The sequence below is a fragment of the Colletotrichum orchidophilum genome, assembly GCF_001831195.1.
Source record: "Colletotrichum orchidophilum strain IMI 309357 chromosome Unknown Scaffold_4.1, whole genome shotgun sequence".
In the NCBI taxonomy this organism is placed as follows: Eukaryota; Fungi; Ascomycota; class Sordariomycetes; order Glomerellales; family Glomerellaceae; genus Colletotrichum; species Colletotrichum orchidophilum.
The window spans coordinates 173757-188965 of NW_019172960.1; the positions used below are offsets into that span (position 1 = coordinate 173757).

Below are 15209 nucleotides of genomic sequence, written 5' to 3' on the forward strand. Positions count from 1 at the left end.
CAGATGATCTTTCTGGCGTTATTGTTACACATGATATAATGTAATTTGATTCTATTGTCGAGACCTAAGCCTCAGGCCCTGATCCGAAGCTAGCCAGTGTACAGCATGCCAGCGACGCTCGCAGACGTGAGGGTTGACAGTACGCCAGCGAACAAAGCAGACATGGCAACACGAGACACGTCACCGGCGCGTCCGGGAGCAATCTGCGAGAGAACTCCGATCTGAGTGCCGAGGGAACCAATGTTGCCAAAGCCCTGTTGATGTTTGGTCAGTTTCCTAGCACATATAGGGTTGCGACTCTGTCGGGAATGTACTTACGCAGCAGGCGTAGGTTGCAATGAGCCTGGAGCGGGGGGACATGGAGATGTAGGGCTCGACCTTGCTTGACAGGGCGTTGAAAGCAGCGTATTCGTTCGTGATGATCTTGATTCCAATGAGCTCTCCCACTGTATGGAGGTCCTTCTTGGGCACTCCAAGACACCAGGCGACGGGATAAAAGACATATCCCAGAATGAGCTGAAGGGTCAATGGGGGGTTATCGATGCCCAAGAACTTGCCAAACCAGCCGAGGATGCCGTTGATGAGGGCGACAAAGGATATGATGCAGAGAAGGGTGGCGACGATCATGCCAGCTACCTTGATGCCGAACCAAGCTCCGCTGGCAAAGGCGTCGATGGCGTTGGCGGCCTTGTCTTCGTCCTCCGGCACCGTGATGCTGCCACGAGTGAGGCTTTCCTCGGTCTCCGGGTAGCGGAGCTTCGACACGGCAATACTTGCCGGAATCGACATGACGCATGAAGAAACAAGGACTTGCGCATCGAGACCGAGGCCAATATAACCAACCAGGACTGATCCCGCGATAGTCGCAAAGCCACAGGTCATTACCTGATGGATCTCGGCCAGCGTGAGGTAGGGCACAAAGGGCTTGATCAGCATTGCCGATTCACCTTGCCCGATGAAAGGGGTTGCCGTCGCAACCACGGCCTCGGCGCCTGAGACGCGGAGAGACCAGAAGAAGAAGACGGCGAACTTCTTGATGAACCATTGCAGGAGTCCGCAGTAATAGAGCAGCTGAACGAGCGCGATGAAGAAAATGATGGCCGGAATCACGGAAATGAGAAACCACGTCAGGGCAGTCACCTCTGTCGCTGTCAAAAACTCAAGCCCTTGCTTTGCGAAACCCAGAAGCGTCCGCGCCATCTCGGAGATGAAGGCAAAGATGTCGTAGCCAACGCTGGTTTTGAGCACGAACACGGCGATGATGAACTGGGTGAGCATCCCACCGATGACGGTGTGCCAAGGGATCTTTCTCCAGTCGCGGGAGGTGAGGGTGAGAAGACCGATCATGAGAAGCAGGCCGAAGAGACTGATGGCCCGACTGGCACGAGTATTCTCTCCTACTTCTTTCGGAATCATCGAGCCGACCAGAAACACTCCGATAGTGAGGAGCGCAGCAAGAGGCTGGTGCAGCTTGCTGGGGATCAAGTCGTACGCTCTGCCGACGGAATGCTTCCAAAGGAAACGCAAAGGTACCATGACGGCAGCGGCAGGGAGCCACAAGGTGACTATGCGTATGGTGATGGCGAGATATACCAGGAATGACTTCAACCAGCCCATCTTCTCGCGCTGGAAGACGAGGCCGACGATCCACCATCTGTCCGGGTTTTTGGGTCAACCGATGCCGCCAAAGGGGGCATCTGAGAGCATGAGAGATCTCAACTTACGCCGTGAATAGCATCCATACAAACACGTGAATCGGAAGTCTGAACTTCCTGTAGAACCGGGCCAGCTTCGCTGTCTTGCCCTTGGAGTCTGTCATCGAATCGGTCTGGTTGGTGCCAACCTCCAAATCGCTCGCGTCGATTTCTCTGTCGTGTGACAACTTGCCCGTCTCGCCGCCCTTGGGCGGCAGAGAACGAGGATCCACTTCCACCTCGCCGGGCCCGATCTCGTTCTCGGGCCTTGCTCCGTGCTTCTCGGACTTGTTGTCGGTGCTAGACATGTCTTCGCCCGACGCAGCTGCAGTGTTAGGGCGCATGGTTTTTTTCCTTTTGGCTTTGGTGCCGTGCCGTCCACTCGCACGAGATGTGTCGATGAAGGAGGCTGAACTGGACGAGCTTTTTTCCAGGACTGGAGCCCCGTCCAAGAAAAAAAATTTGGCGAGTTGTGGAGAGGAATAGCGGGCCAGCGGCGAGGTCTTGGCCGTGTGGTGATGGCAGATGGGACGATGATGCTGGGAGGGGGAGGGGGAGGTCAGTGCGAGCTGCTGCGCCTACCAGACGGAATCAATTGAGATCAACGAGGTGCTGGGAGTCGGGGAGCAGAGTGAGCAACATGGGATGAGACAGGAGCTTAATGCGGCCTGGTAATGGGAGGTTCTCCGGGTGCTCCAGCTTCGCGAATGATCGACGATGTTGCACTGTGGCGGCGTGTTGCATGTGCGCGTCGCCTGACAGCGGCTTCGGGTTTGTCGAGTCGGCCCTTTCTCCGTGTTCCCACTTCATATCCTTGGCTTCTTGGGCTTCAGCGCCACCCAAACTCATGATGGGAACCGCGGCGACCCACGCCCCAGGTCCGACGACTTGGCGGTGCTGTGGTGCATCAAGGTGCTTCGGCTACTTCAGTTGCCCGACAGCGACACGTGGCTAACCGCCAGTTCTTCTTACCTCAGGATACTGCCGTTGTGGGGAAGCCGGCGCAGGCGGCGTCTCTGTCTAGGAAATGCGGTCTAATGAGCGAGAGTGAGGAAAATGAAGAGAAGTATCGAGCTACCAGCTAGAGCTAGGCGGTGACGTTGATGTCTTACTGAAACCGATGATGTCAAATGTGAATTTTAAGGTGCGGCTTAGATCTCGGGACGAACTGGTAGATCGATCCGCTGATATTGTCTAAACCGAGTCAAGGCGTTGCTGCGAGCGAATCTTTTCAGGAAAGCTGTGACCATCTACTGTGCCTGCACTGGTGTTGCGTGAAATTCGACTCTCAAATCAAGGCCCTGGAGACATGAGTGTGTCTATTTCCGGCTTCACTGACCTTGGAGATCAATCTCAATGGGATCCAGCTTACAAGGGAAATCACATAATACAGCAATCAGCGTCCTCGTCATACTCGCAGAGCTGAAGGCGGCCCCAAGCCCTCTAAGTGTCGATGGAAATAGAGTTTTCGGGCTCCCCGGCGGTATCCCTGACCGCCTGCTCGGACAACCCGAATATGGGTCTGCTGTTGAGGGCGCAGGTCTCTCCCAGCCGCGAACAACGCGCATGCTGACTGTGATATAGTCTATTATCGTCACCGGAATCGAAGAGTCGTCGGGATATACAGTGTCTCGACATATACATCTGTAATAAGCCTGGCTAAATATCAGCCGAGGCGCTGGGGGAGTGCTCCGTCTTCCTAGTCCCGCATCACGGCCCCAGCAGAATTAAACGTTAATGATTACAGCAAGAGAATATGAAAATATGCCTCTCTAATAAGTGACGGTTATCACCACTAGTACCCAGCATAGTCGCCAATCTCTACATTGGGTGTGATGTATGGCTGGACCTTATCCCTTGTCGCGGTCCTTTGCTCATAGGCATAGGCCAGGCTGATGAGCTTTGCTTCGGAGAATTTTGCACCGAGGAAGCTGATACCGAACCTATGACTAGTCAGTATTTGACCAACGAGGTATCGTGAAGCATTAATCACATACGGGACATGAGGGCCAGTGTCAACGAGGTTGCCCCTGGTATTCTTAATCACCGTTGCATTCGCGGGGTAGAAACCCAGGGGGACTGTCACCACAGGTGCTCCAACGATGGCGGCCCATGTGCTGGAGAAGCTAGTCGGCAGGATCACAGCGTCGAGGTCATGTCTCTCCAGTGTCCCGAATAGCCCACCCTCACCACCGAGATACGCATCCTCTTGCCAGGCCGCCCAGAATCGCGGGTCGGTGTTGTTGAACCCTTGCTCATCGAGGGCCTCGTCCCAGACACCCGTGTTGCGATCCGGGTAGTCCTCGAGGCCAAATGACTGCGTAAACTCGCGCACGTCTGTCAAAGACTTGACATTGTTTGGTTTGACCGTCAGTTCGGCAAGATAGGACGCCAAGTTCGAGATGAAGTCTGCGTTTAGGACAATGGTCTCGGAGTTGGACGTTGCCAACTGCTCTGCGGCTGTGAAGTTTGCGTTGTCGACAATGACGGCGCCAGCAGACTTGAAAACCTTGAGAGTCTCCTCAAAAGCGTCCGTTTCAGTCACAGTGTTGTTGTCGGAGAAGAGCTCGATGGCGTTGCGAGGAATACCGATGCGAGCGCCACGGAGCGCGTACAAGTCGCAAGCTGCCGGGTAATTAGGTATCTCGCCATTGTTGGGGATGGCTGATGTATAATTGTCGTTGGGGTCTACGCCGGCGATGGCGTGTAAGATGTACGCGGCGTCCTTCACGGTCCGGGCCATAGGTCCGATAGTGTCTTGGTGCTCGCTGATGGGTATCACGAGGTGTCGGGATGTCAGACCAACGGTTGGCTTGATGCCGACGAGGTTATTGCGCTGAGAGGGGGAGACAATTGAGCCATCGGTCTGATGAGTATTAGCAAAAGACCATCTTGTGAATATGAAGCTGTGTCTTATACCTCGGTACCCAAGGCGGCAAGTGCGAGGCCAAGATCAGAGGCCACACCACTACCGCTGGAGCTTCCACTCGGATCTTGCTGAGGATAGTAAGCAGCATAGACCTGGCCACCGTACGCAGACCATCCGTTGCTCGTGTTGTTGCTCCGAAAGTTGGCCCACTGGCTGAGGTTGGTCTTGCCCAGGATAATCGCGCCGGCGTCTCGTAGCTTTTTGGCCATGAAGCTGTCTTGGGGTACTTTGGCACCTAGCAAAGCCCACGAGCCCGCAGTGTTGTTCATTTGATCGGCAGTCGCAATGTTGTTCTTGATGAGAATGGGAATGCCGTGGAGCGGACCCTTGACAGTGCCATTGGCACGCGCAGCGTCCAAGTCGGCGGCAATAGAGAGAGCATCGGGGTTCGCCTCGGTCACGGCATTGAGCGTACTGTTCACTTGTTCGATGCGACCGAGATAGGCATGAACGAGGTCAACGCTGGTGAAGAGGCCGTTCTCAAGGCCCTCGGCCAACTCGTCAATAGTCACATCAATCAGGCTGGGAAACGGCACACCCTTGACTGCGTGCCAAGTCAGTTGATAGACTGGGCAATAGTATTCTGTGGTTAAACATACCCGTTAAGCCGGTCGCGATGCCGAAGATTCTCAGCCATATCAGGCCTAGAACCATTACAAGACGCTGTGTAGCCATGTTGCGAGAGCGAGCGAGGATAAATATCGCAAAGACTGAATATCACGAATGGTCGATTTGATCACCAAACATCTCTCGGGCTATATCCACGCGCTGACTTTCATTATAAACCTGTCGGTCCGAGCCAAAATTTTGCTGCGTGCATGCTTAGCTCGATGCGCCGCAGCATCGCGTAGAGTAGTCCGCCGGCACGGCCCCGGAGGACGGCGAGAGTGATAAGGAACGCCCGGGGTCGCGTAGCTTTAGACTTTAGTCAACGCGGAATAATGGCGTCTTCAGCCAAGAGAGGCAGCTCATCTTGATAAGGAACCAGCAGCAAAAAGTCATGACGTAGAGAATTGGGGTATGTATCGTTCCCCCCCCTTGCACGCCTTGTTAGGCATCCCAGCAGAGGCCGATACCCCTCAGTTGTAGGCACGGCATTCGCTCAAGGTAGAGTACGGATACAGCAAGATAGATTGATCAACCCGCAGCAGGTTGCACAGAGCGGTTAGACACGCAGCCACCAAGCGGGTGAATAGTGAGGGGCTCGGGGAATCCTACATGAGAGTCAGTGAGTACTGTGTAGATGCGCGGGGAGCAAGTGCCGGTCCACCGGGGGCCCGCGGGGGAAACCCCGCCGGTGGAGACCAAAATACGTACCTTGCTCCGTAGCCCCGCGCCTCTCTTCGGCTTACCTCAGCGACGCGGGATGGTTGATCTTCGGCTTAAAATATTCTTCCGAGTAATAGCCGGTTTTCACCCGCCCGGAACGGCCGGACAGCGAGGGGGCTTATGTAAGTCAAATATGAATAGTCCTCGCGCTCCTTGGGTGCTCGGACGCGTCCTCGGTCCTCGAACTTCCGTCAACACGACTCGGACGGCGTTGACCTTCACCAGACGTACGTCACCTCACCTCTCGTCATGTCCTGATGGAGCCTGTTTCGCAATCCCTAGGCATGTGGGCCATGCACGCATCTTTTATCCTTATTTTGAGGTTCCGGCTCGTGGACTTGTTGTCTCTAAACTTTAAAGGCTGCAGAACAGAATCCGTCGTTGGGGTTGTTCCATCGTATGGAGGTTGAGCTTCATTAGAGCTCTGCCCAAGGCGGCGAGAGACCGTAAATACGAACATACCAAGAGCCCTTTGCAACGGCTCTTCTGCAGCTTCATCACAGCACCTGTGCCGCAGAGTCTCATGCCGTCAGTCCCTGCATGTTACGAGTCTGAAAGATCTTTACCAAGGTCGCCTGCGCGGAAAGCTTCTTTTGCAGCATGTATTCGATGAAACATCAGAGTTGATTCTGCGCGCTTTGGGGCTTTCGGCCGCGTTTGCCCAATGTGCTCAGCCGAGGCGTGCAAGAACAGCATGATGTCCGCGGCAGACTACGCAGATTTCCCTGCAACGACGATGGGAGCTCACCCAACGATCCATCGGGCAATGATACCGACATCACAAGGTACACGACATGGGACCGCCATTGGCTGAACCATCGTACCTGCATATCCGCCTCAATACCGTCCAGTCTCCTGATACGCCCCCCAGGCATGATTCAGTCTGGTCTTTCCAGATGATGATAGCCCTAACTTTGGAATGAGTGACCAGCCCATTGAGCGAGCCCCGTAAACAATTGCCTAGGTGTCCAGGACTGTCCAGCATGCTCTCTAAAATGAGAGGCGTATGAAACAATACCTGCAGGATGTCCATCCTTGTGGGCAACTGCCGAATCTCTGGGGGATCGACGCCAGGGGACCAGGCAGCTTAGCAGCCCATCTTGCCCGCGATTTCATACACCAGATTCGTCGGCCACGTATCGGCTGGTCGCCGCTGGATGTCCGTGAGCCGCTGTCGCTTTGCCGTCCAAACTGTCACTATTCCCTCGCAGGAGAATGCGCAGAGCACCCGATCTTCTCATCTGAGTGTGCCTTGGTGCACCACGGTTCGCTAAGAGATGCTCTTCACCACTGCCGTCTGAAAGGATTTTCCGTCGTTCTCCACGCCAGCTGTCAGGACGTTTCGCTTGCATCCGAGTGGGAGAGTACCAGTCTTGGCGTATCAACGACGATGTGAAAATCGACGTCGATTTTGCCTCTGTGGCTCGCGATGCAAGATCGCAACTTGTGCGTTTGCTGAAAACTTTGCTGCAGAGCCGCGGGCTAGTCTAACTATGCTTACCTTAATCTCACTTTTCCCCTTCTCTCCACAACGTGGGTTCTTGGATGAAGAACCAGACCGAAAGAGTTACGTTTTTCTCAGGCATGGACTGAGAAGTTGAGTTTCTCGGCAGGCGCCGATTTACTTCCCAGGGTGCAGGTGAACCAACCGTGGGCCACGCACCAGAGTGTCTGGCTTTCAAAACACTTTCGAAATGAAGCTAACGCAAACTCGCTGAACTATCGTCAGAATCCGGGAATCGCGAGAGCGCAAGGGTTCCGAAGCTTTCAGCCTGCATTCGGGCGACGTCGAACCGCCACTGTGGTCGCATGGAGATGACAGCCATCCCCTGGCTTCCCGACCCTGACGGATAGTAGGGCAGTTCAGGTCACGCTTAGTAAAAATCATTCTAAGAGGGAACTGAAACGAAACGACATCAGACGAGTTGGTATCTCTCGCGTCTTCCTGCAAAATTCTGCCCAAGACCTACATCAGACGAGGAGAGCCTCCACCCACGAAACGCCGCAGCGAAACGTCTCTTCATCTAAAAAAGTAAGGAGAATTAGCGACGCAGGGAGACGCCTCCCACTCGAGAGAACTCAAGGCGAGCCAGAGGCAAGGTAGCATCCTTAACCAACGCCGATCCGGCTCTATGCGGTGCGTGGCGCACGTGAAGTCGGGCACTGGTTGCCGTGAACTCTAGCTACTGTCGACCTGGAGATGCGATTGCTAGTTTCAGGCACTCGCGAATCGCCCTTTCCGTGAATGTTAATCTGAAGTTGCGGCCAATGGATCGGCGGGTTCCCTTGACGGCTGGCAGAATAGGCGCCATTCCAAGGTTTGGACGAGGATTGCATATCCCTGAAATCTAGCCGGACTGAACAGTCGCTGTTGTTGACTACATGGAGTATTAAAGAAGTCTTCCATCGCCCAATTCTAGTGTGGAAGGCCAGGCAGGCTCCTCAGTTTACGCCGATACCCTAACGGCACCTTAGATACGAGTACTCCCCTTCTCTCAAGCACCAAGCCTGACTTGGTCATACTCTCTTCCAATCATTTGTTGAACAAATATCACCACCAGTCCCTACACAATGAGATACTTCACGCCAGCCCTTCTGCTCGCCTCGGCCCTCCTCGTCGGCATTAACGGTGCTCCGGCGGGGAACGATGTTGTCCAACGGGACTTAGGGTACGCTGGAGTCCTCCCATCAGACTGATCACGAGGAACTAACGATGCCCAGCGAACTCGGTGCCCAGGCGGACGTGCCTCAGATTAATGCCCCCGTCGCTGTGGCTGCTGTTGAACAGCCCGAGACCGCGCTAGCCGCTGGTCCTGATGAGCCGCGTATCAAAGAACGACAGGTTCTAAAGAAACTCGCCAAGCTCCTCGGCGGCGGCAAGAAGAAGAAGAAGAAGAAGGCGAAGGCGGCCAAGGCGGCCAAGGCGAAGGCGAAAGCGGCCACCCCACCTGCAAAGGGAAAGGTCAACACTCCACCTGCCAAAGCTCAACCGCCTCCGGCCAAAGCGCAACCGCCCCCGGGCAAAGCATCGGCGCCTGCTGCTGCTCCTCCACCCGCTGCCCCCCCGGCCGCGCCGAAAAAGGCTGGCGCTGCCGCCGCCGGAGCCGGAGCCGCTGCGGCCGGTGCTGCCGGTGCTGCCAAAGGTAACCCCAACCAAGCTGCAAAACCCGTCCCACCTGCTCCTGTTCCCGCTGGCGCAATTGTGGCCGGCTCAAAACCCAATGCTCCGGCCGGTGGAACGCCCAAGGCGGGCAGTAACACAAAAGATCCGAAGGATCCAGCCCCTGCCCCAGCCGGAGCTCTCGTGGCTGGTGCCCTCGCTGGAGGTGTGACAAATGGGAACAAGCCTGGAGCTGCTCCTCAGACACCTCCCAAGCCTCAGACGCCTCAGAATCCCCCAGCACCGCAGTCATCTCCAAAGCCCCAAACACCACCCTCTAAGCCTGCTGGAAGTGGCGGTTTACCCCTCGCTGTTCCCGGTAGAAACACTCAATGAGCTTTTGTGTTGACGAAGTGGTTTTTGCGCAGTTTGAGTCAGCGATCGTTCGGAGATAGCGAACACACGGGACAATTCAATCGACATACACTCTTTTTTCATGCCTCGTGGGTAACCTGAAACTCCATAATTCAATAACTCCATCCGGTGGAACATATTGGTGAGAGTCGTGGGCATGTCACTCGGTGAGACGAAAGGCTTTGGCTGGGCAGTGGAAACCGGGTGTGTACACATAGGGATGACAAAGATACGAATTATGACTGCACATGAAGTCGTATTCTACATGAAGAGTGCCGAATATGTGACAAGGATGGTCCCCTTCGGCCTTGCTAGGTGCCCGGTGAGCTGTTTCTAGCCGAAGTTTAGTGGCCAGCTGCAAGGTTACTGCCATTAAAGTAGTTTCAGCTCTCGTGAAAAGCACGGTTAAAAAGTCTATTGATAACATAGTTGTGTCGGCTTGGAACATACTACCCAAAGTGAGGCTCGGTATGGCGATGACATAAGCCAACCTCAAGCGTGGTGCATTTTAGTCTTCCGAAACCGTTTGAGATGCCCACGTCCACGCTCAACTCGACCCCGGAGTCACTGTCCCTCCCTAAACTTATCTCAAAGGGAAAGCGCTCTCATCGGAGAAGACATGAGCAATCTGAGGTTGATGAACAGGCACGCCAATAGGGTGGCTCAACCAGTCCAGTTCTTGCGGAGATTTGCTAGTCTCCTCAAGTATGGTGTCCACACTTCCAGTAAGATACTTGGCCAAATCTAAGCTATGAGACAAAGTTGGAGTCATTGAAATCACGCTATCAGTGGGCCTTTATTTTCATTCCGAAACGTTAGATCCGTGGAAATCACAATAACAGGAAATCTCGATGCTTCCCGAATGTTCTGCGTCCCTGGCAAGACCTTTCTCAGTTCAACTGAACCAACAAAAGGGTCATGCGCCTCCAAGAAACTTTGACCTAGGTGGAATCTACTGAGCAATTACCTACTTATATTAAGATGAGACCTCCATATACTATTTCAATGATATTTTCTAAACCTCTGATTAGCTTCACGACGAAATTGAAGGCGATAGGATGTTGGTCAGCATGCAACGTTGAGAAACTTTCAAGCGGTTGCATTCGGCTCATATGGAGAGGCCAGGGGATTCGCTGTAATGTGTCCTTGTGATTTAAGAATTAAATGCGGTACTGATGAAACATCTCCAAAGCACACTCGATGAACAGCCCTTAGAAACTACAAACAAGTCCTTTTAAAATAGTCAAAGACGACAACCTGACAAGAAGTTCCGAAGAAACAAGGGAGTACCAAGGTATGTAGGGCACGTCACATGGCTTTGACGATAGGCAAACAAGCAATGAGAAACAAGGTGGCGTTACCTCACCACAGTCCCTAAGTAGCCCCATGTGTGATATTCAAAGCTCACCGTGCATTGAAAACATATGTTGAGGACATCTGCAGAATGCAAGATTGCGCAATATGGAACCAGTCTTGGTTCTCTAGGAGCCATGTTCCAACAGTCAACAAGAAGCAACGTCTACTGCGATTGTTAGCAGCCTATGCATTTTGCGAATTTCAAATCTATAATGGAGCTTCTATAACGAGACTCAGGCAAGTTTTCAATCGATCTGATCCTCGTTACCCAGATCCCATAGCAGTGATGCCAAGAGTGAAGTAATGGGTAGTGTGCCGAGACACAAATGAATGAAGGACATTCCTTTAAACGCTGCCTTTCATTATCAGCTGGATGACAAATTACGGACCGTGTCGTCGATAAAAGCCCAGTGTTGTGGAACTTTCAAGAGAAAGATATCCCTTCTGATACCACATGCACCCATTGTCACCCCTTGCCTCGTACAACATGTCAAATATGCTGAAAAGAAACTCCCTGACTTGGAGGTATCACGGCGGTCATTCTCTTAATTCTAAGCAGACTGTTTAGAACTTACTGAAAAGCATAAGAATATGGCAGGGCATCCATCGATTGAGAATACCAGAACCCAGAGGCAGATCAGTTCTCAACACCAAAGGTAATCTCAGACTTCAGTGTTTCTCTCCTGGAAAGCCTTGTATTGCCTGTCTTTTCTCTACTGCTAGGAAGACCTCGAGCTGTGCGATTTCCTGCCTCATCGGCTCCAGCTTCCGCATGATGCTTCCACCAGGCAGTCCAGGGCGTAGAATATTGGGATTCCTTTTTGGCATCAACAACAAGATCTACAATTTGATGTGGTCTCATGACAAAGGAATCCCAACGGAGCATGTCGACTACACCCTCGTTACAATGATGCTTGGCGATGAGAACGGAGCCAGCGGCCATCAGCCTCAGATGGAAATCTACGCCGACGATGGCAAATTGATCGGGACTCGCTTGACGAATCGAGACGATCGGATTGAAAGGAACAACGACCTGGACGGATCCATCTACAAAATCGAACACAATGTGCACAAAGACAAGATGACAACGCCAAAGTACATCGCCATCAACCAGTGGAGTTCAGATGCTGTCTGTGTCTCAGCGATCCAGGTCTCAAACGGAAAGCTCTCCTCCGTCTTTTACGGCGATCTCGGAGCCTATTGCGGACAGAGCTGGTTCTTCAGCCGGCGTCGACTTGACGAAAAGCTCATGCATCCAAAGTGCGTCTGGCTGGATGAAGATCACACCGTCGGCTTCAACGCGCGAGCTATAAGCTTCCATATCAACGACATGCTTGGAACACCAGACAAGGTTAAGATGTACCAGGAGAACTCACGGGACTACTTGTGTAAAAGCACCCCGCGTTTCTCGTTTTGGTATCAACTTCGGCCAGGAGCAAACTTGCCCATCTTCAACCCTCCCCTGGAATACGAGCGCGATGCAATAACCGGCCAAGAAGGTCGAGACAAGGATCCGAGGCGTGCAATTGACAAAGTCAACTGGGACAAGATGGCCTACCATGACCCACAGCCCGTTCGAAGGCGTTCGTTGACGGCGGCCGAACGAAGGGCCAAAAGAGAGAAGCTAGCCAAGAGGCAAGGTACAAACCCGGACATCACCCATCTCATCGTCACCCGCGCCGAAGAACATGCAGCGTCTTTGGTTTGCAACAGCACAACATCTTACGGCCATGACGTGGTTTCGCTTCGGGAGAAGACTTACTGCGACATGACTGTCAAGCGACTCTATCATCTTTGCGACGACATATTCAGGGCAAACTGTTTTGACGTTGAAAGAATGATACTCATAGGTCACGGTGGAATCAATGCTCGTGGGGAAGTCTCCGCTGTCGGTGTTCCTGAGAAGCGGTACTTAACAGCATCTCAATGGGAAGAGTGAGAGTCTTCTATCCGGAAAGCAGCAAATCTCCAAGCTACATGAAGAAAACTGGACCTCAAGGCCGTTGAATGCGCCGAATATCTCGAAAAACGTTCGAAAGCCTTAGGCCCTTGATCCATCTCCAAAATGAATGCTATACGTGGGCTTTGGCATGTATCCCTTCATACTTTATGATTCCACTTCGCCCTCTTATTTCAATAGAAGCCCTGGCCATGGGTCTTTCCACGGTAGAAACTTCTGCTAGATAAGATTATGACGCAAGCAAGACTGGATAAGCTGGCTTGCTGAGCATACCAGCCTTGACTAGGAAATCTCACCGCGGAGGGAACAGCAAATGACAATATCCTCTGCATTTTGGGTTGATCTTGAGGTTGACAGTTGAAGAGCTTGAGTTGTCCGTGGTACTAGTGCCTTGAGAAGCAAGTAACTTTAATGGGTTGATGGAAGGACCGTCTCAATCACGAATGCCGCTCCTTTCGTGGCAAAGCGAACGGTTGATCTTCCATCTGCGTTTAAAAATGGACAATGCCTAGTGTCTAAAGCTCACTTGTCTTGTTTCGAAACAAATTCTACAAAGGAGGAGTGAGTAGAGTTACATGATCAGTCTCGTACTCATTCGAAGAGCAAACTGAGCGTTGTTCAGTACGATGCATAGAGAAGCAGGTTTCACATGCCGGATGACAGAACCTGGGATACCCTCTTTTAGGTGAAACTCACCGCATACAATTATTACTCAGTTAAACACATATTCGGGCCAGGATTGCCCTACAAGGGATAGATGCTACTCGTTTATATAGATCTCCTGCAGGCCCGGCAGATCACGTGTACGACCTGATTTGCGGTCTTCTACGATACAGAGATGAGGGCAAATGGGACGGATAGTGATTCTGGGCTCATCGGATTTTATGAAAGATTCGGGAATGACTGCAAGAAACACCCAGACAAGCTCAGACAGTTTATTTTACGGGCTATGGTGGTGGCCATGTCACCAAAACTTCGACATTCGGCCGCTGAATGCTATTAAGTTTTAAATCGACTAATGGCGTAGTGGTTCATCTCGTCAAGGTTCATGTGGTAATAGTATAAATATCTTGAAGACTCAGTTACACCTATGAATGGCTTTTATTGTCTTATTGCAACGTTCACAATCACATTCAATTATAGTCCCCGACCATGCCCCCAAAAGCTCACATGTGAACGGTGTAGACAGATTTGCATCATGACTCGGCTTCTTTGGATTGATCCTCAGTAGTGTACTCTAGTGAGATGACCACCTCATGTTCACCATCCCTCATCTTTCTGCGGCACTTTCTCATAAATTGAATATCTTCTCCCCCGAAATTAACTTTCCCCAATGACTGAAGCCGTTCAAACAGTTCTTATTAAATTCACTGTGCCTTGGAATTCAACACAGTTGCTTGGCTTTCACATAACTCCAGATCCCCCAGTGCTAGTGGGCCATTTTCTCATCGAGACTTCGGGGATTCAATGGTCTCTCCAGGCTTGGTAGCCGAGATGGCGATGTACCTCCAGCGACCCTTGCCCCGGTAAGTCTCCACACCAGCGACGGTGTTGATGAAGTAGCGCTCGAGGCCGAACGCCTTGATGAAGATGTAAGGGATGATTCCGAGGAGGAAGAACAGACGGCACAGCGGGCGAATGTTCTCGGAGAAATCGCGAACCTCGACGTCCACGAAGCCCGCTTCCTCCATGAGCTGCTTGAAAACGCCCGGATGTGACCGGTCGTTTGTCGGCATGGCGGCATACTCGTTGATTTTGCGCATATTGTCGGCCATGACTTCCGGAGAGTCCCCGATGAACTCGTGGTCGTACTCAAAGTTGGCGAGATGGCCGCCGGGCTTAAGCAGTCGGAAGAAGCCCGCCAGGACAGTCTCCGGGTCCGTGGCGTGAACAAGAGTCTCCATGGTGTAGATACCATCAAATGACTCGCTTACCAGCGACTCTAAGTGATGGTAATCCCTCCTATTGACAGTTACCTGGTTCTCGAGACCAGCCTTCTTGATGGTCTTCCTCGCCCTCTCTACATGGCGCTGGACGACATCGAATGCCTCGATTCGGAGGCCATGCTTGCTGGCGAGGTGTTTTGCGACATGCCCATTTCCACAGCCAGCATCCAGCACCGTTGATCCATTGGGCAAGTTCAGGACCTCAGCCATCCTGTCCTCCATGGCCCGCAGGCCGCGACCAAGGGGGAAGGGGAAGTAGGTGTCATTCTCCCAGTAGCCGAAGTGCCGTGTTCCTCCCAGAACCAGGCGGTAGCCGATACGGGACTCGAGCGACGCGTAGTAGGATTGCAGCACCGGGTTAGAGTTGATGAGAGGCTCCGTCTCTGTGGTCTCGGTAGAGGAGGCCATGACGGATCCGATGCGACTGTGAACTGACGGGAAGATCAATTGCGGGGGCGGGTCTGATGTCTTCCACAACTTT

At 52.7% G+C, this 15209-nt stretch overlaps 5 protein-coding genes across 5 annotated transcripts; 2 read left to right on the forward strand and 3 right to left on the reverse strand.

The window, feature by feature from the left end:
* Nucleotides 1-89: 89 nt before the first annotated feature.
* On the reverse strand, nucleotides 90-2038 carry CORC01_00711 (NupC family nucleoside transporter; the record flags this gene model as incomplete). The annotated part of the gene is made up of 3 exons (XM_022612368.1): nucleotides 90-254; nucleotides 319-1654; nucleotides 1725-2038. 3 exons carry the CDS (start codon nucleotides 2036-2038, stop codon nucleotides 90-92), a joined length of 1815 nt encoding a protein of 604 aa, XP_022480985.1.
* Nucleotides 2039-3489: 1451 nt separating this feature from the next.
* Nucleotides 3490-5298, reverse strand: CORC01_00712 (amidase; the record flags this gene model as incomplete). Its single annotated transcript, XM_022612369.1, has 4 exons — nucleotides 3490-3637; nucleotides 3692-4560; nucleotides 4614-5167; nucleotides 5223-5298. 4 exons carry the CDS (start codon nucleotides 5296-5298, stop codon nucleotides 3490-3492), a joined length of 1647 nt encoding a protein of 548 aa, XP_022480986.1.
* Nucleotides 5299-8523: 3225 nt separating this feature from the next.
* On the forward strand, nucleotides 8524-9448 carry CORC01_00713 (uncharacterized protein; the record flags this gene model as incomplete). Its single annotated transcript, XM_022612370.1, has 2 exons — nucleotides 8524-8621; nucleotides 8674-9448. The coding sequence occupies 2 exons, from the start codon at nucleotides 8524-8526 to the stop codon at nucleotides 9446-9448; spliced, it is 873 nt and encodes a 290-aa protein (XP_022480987.1).
* Nucleotides 9449-11597: 2149 nt separating this feature from the next.
* CORC01_00714 (uncharacterized protein) lies at nucleotides 11598-12761 on the forward strand (the record flags this gene model as incomplete). The annotated part of the gene is made up of 1 exon (XM_022612371.1): nucleotides 11598-12761. The coding sequence occupies one exon, from the start codon at nucleotides 11598-11600 to the stop codon at nucleotides 12759-12761; it is 1164 nt and encodes a 387-aa protein (XP_022480988.1).
* A 1466-nt stretch (nucleotides 12762-14227) lies between these two features.
* Nucleotides 14228-15136, reverse strand: CORC01_00715 (uncharacterized protein; the record flags this gene model as incomplete). The annotated part of the gene is made up of 1 exon (XM_022612372.1): nucleotides 14228-15136. One exon carries the CDS (start codon nucleotides 15134-15136, stop codon nucleotides 14228-14230), a length of 909 nt encoding a protein of 302 aa, XP_022480989.1.
* Nucleotides 15137-15209: the final 73 nt, after the last annotated feature.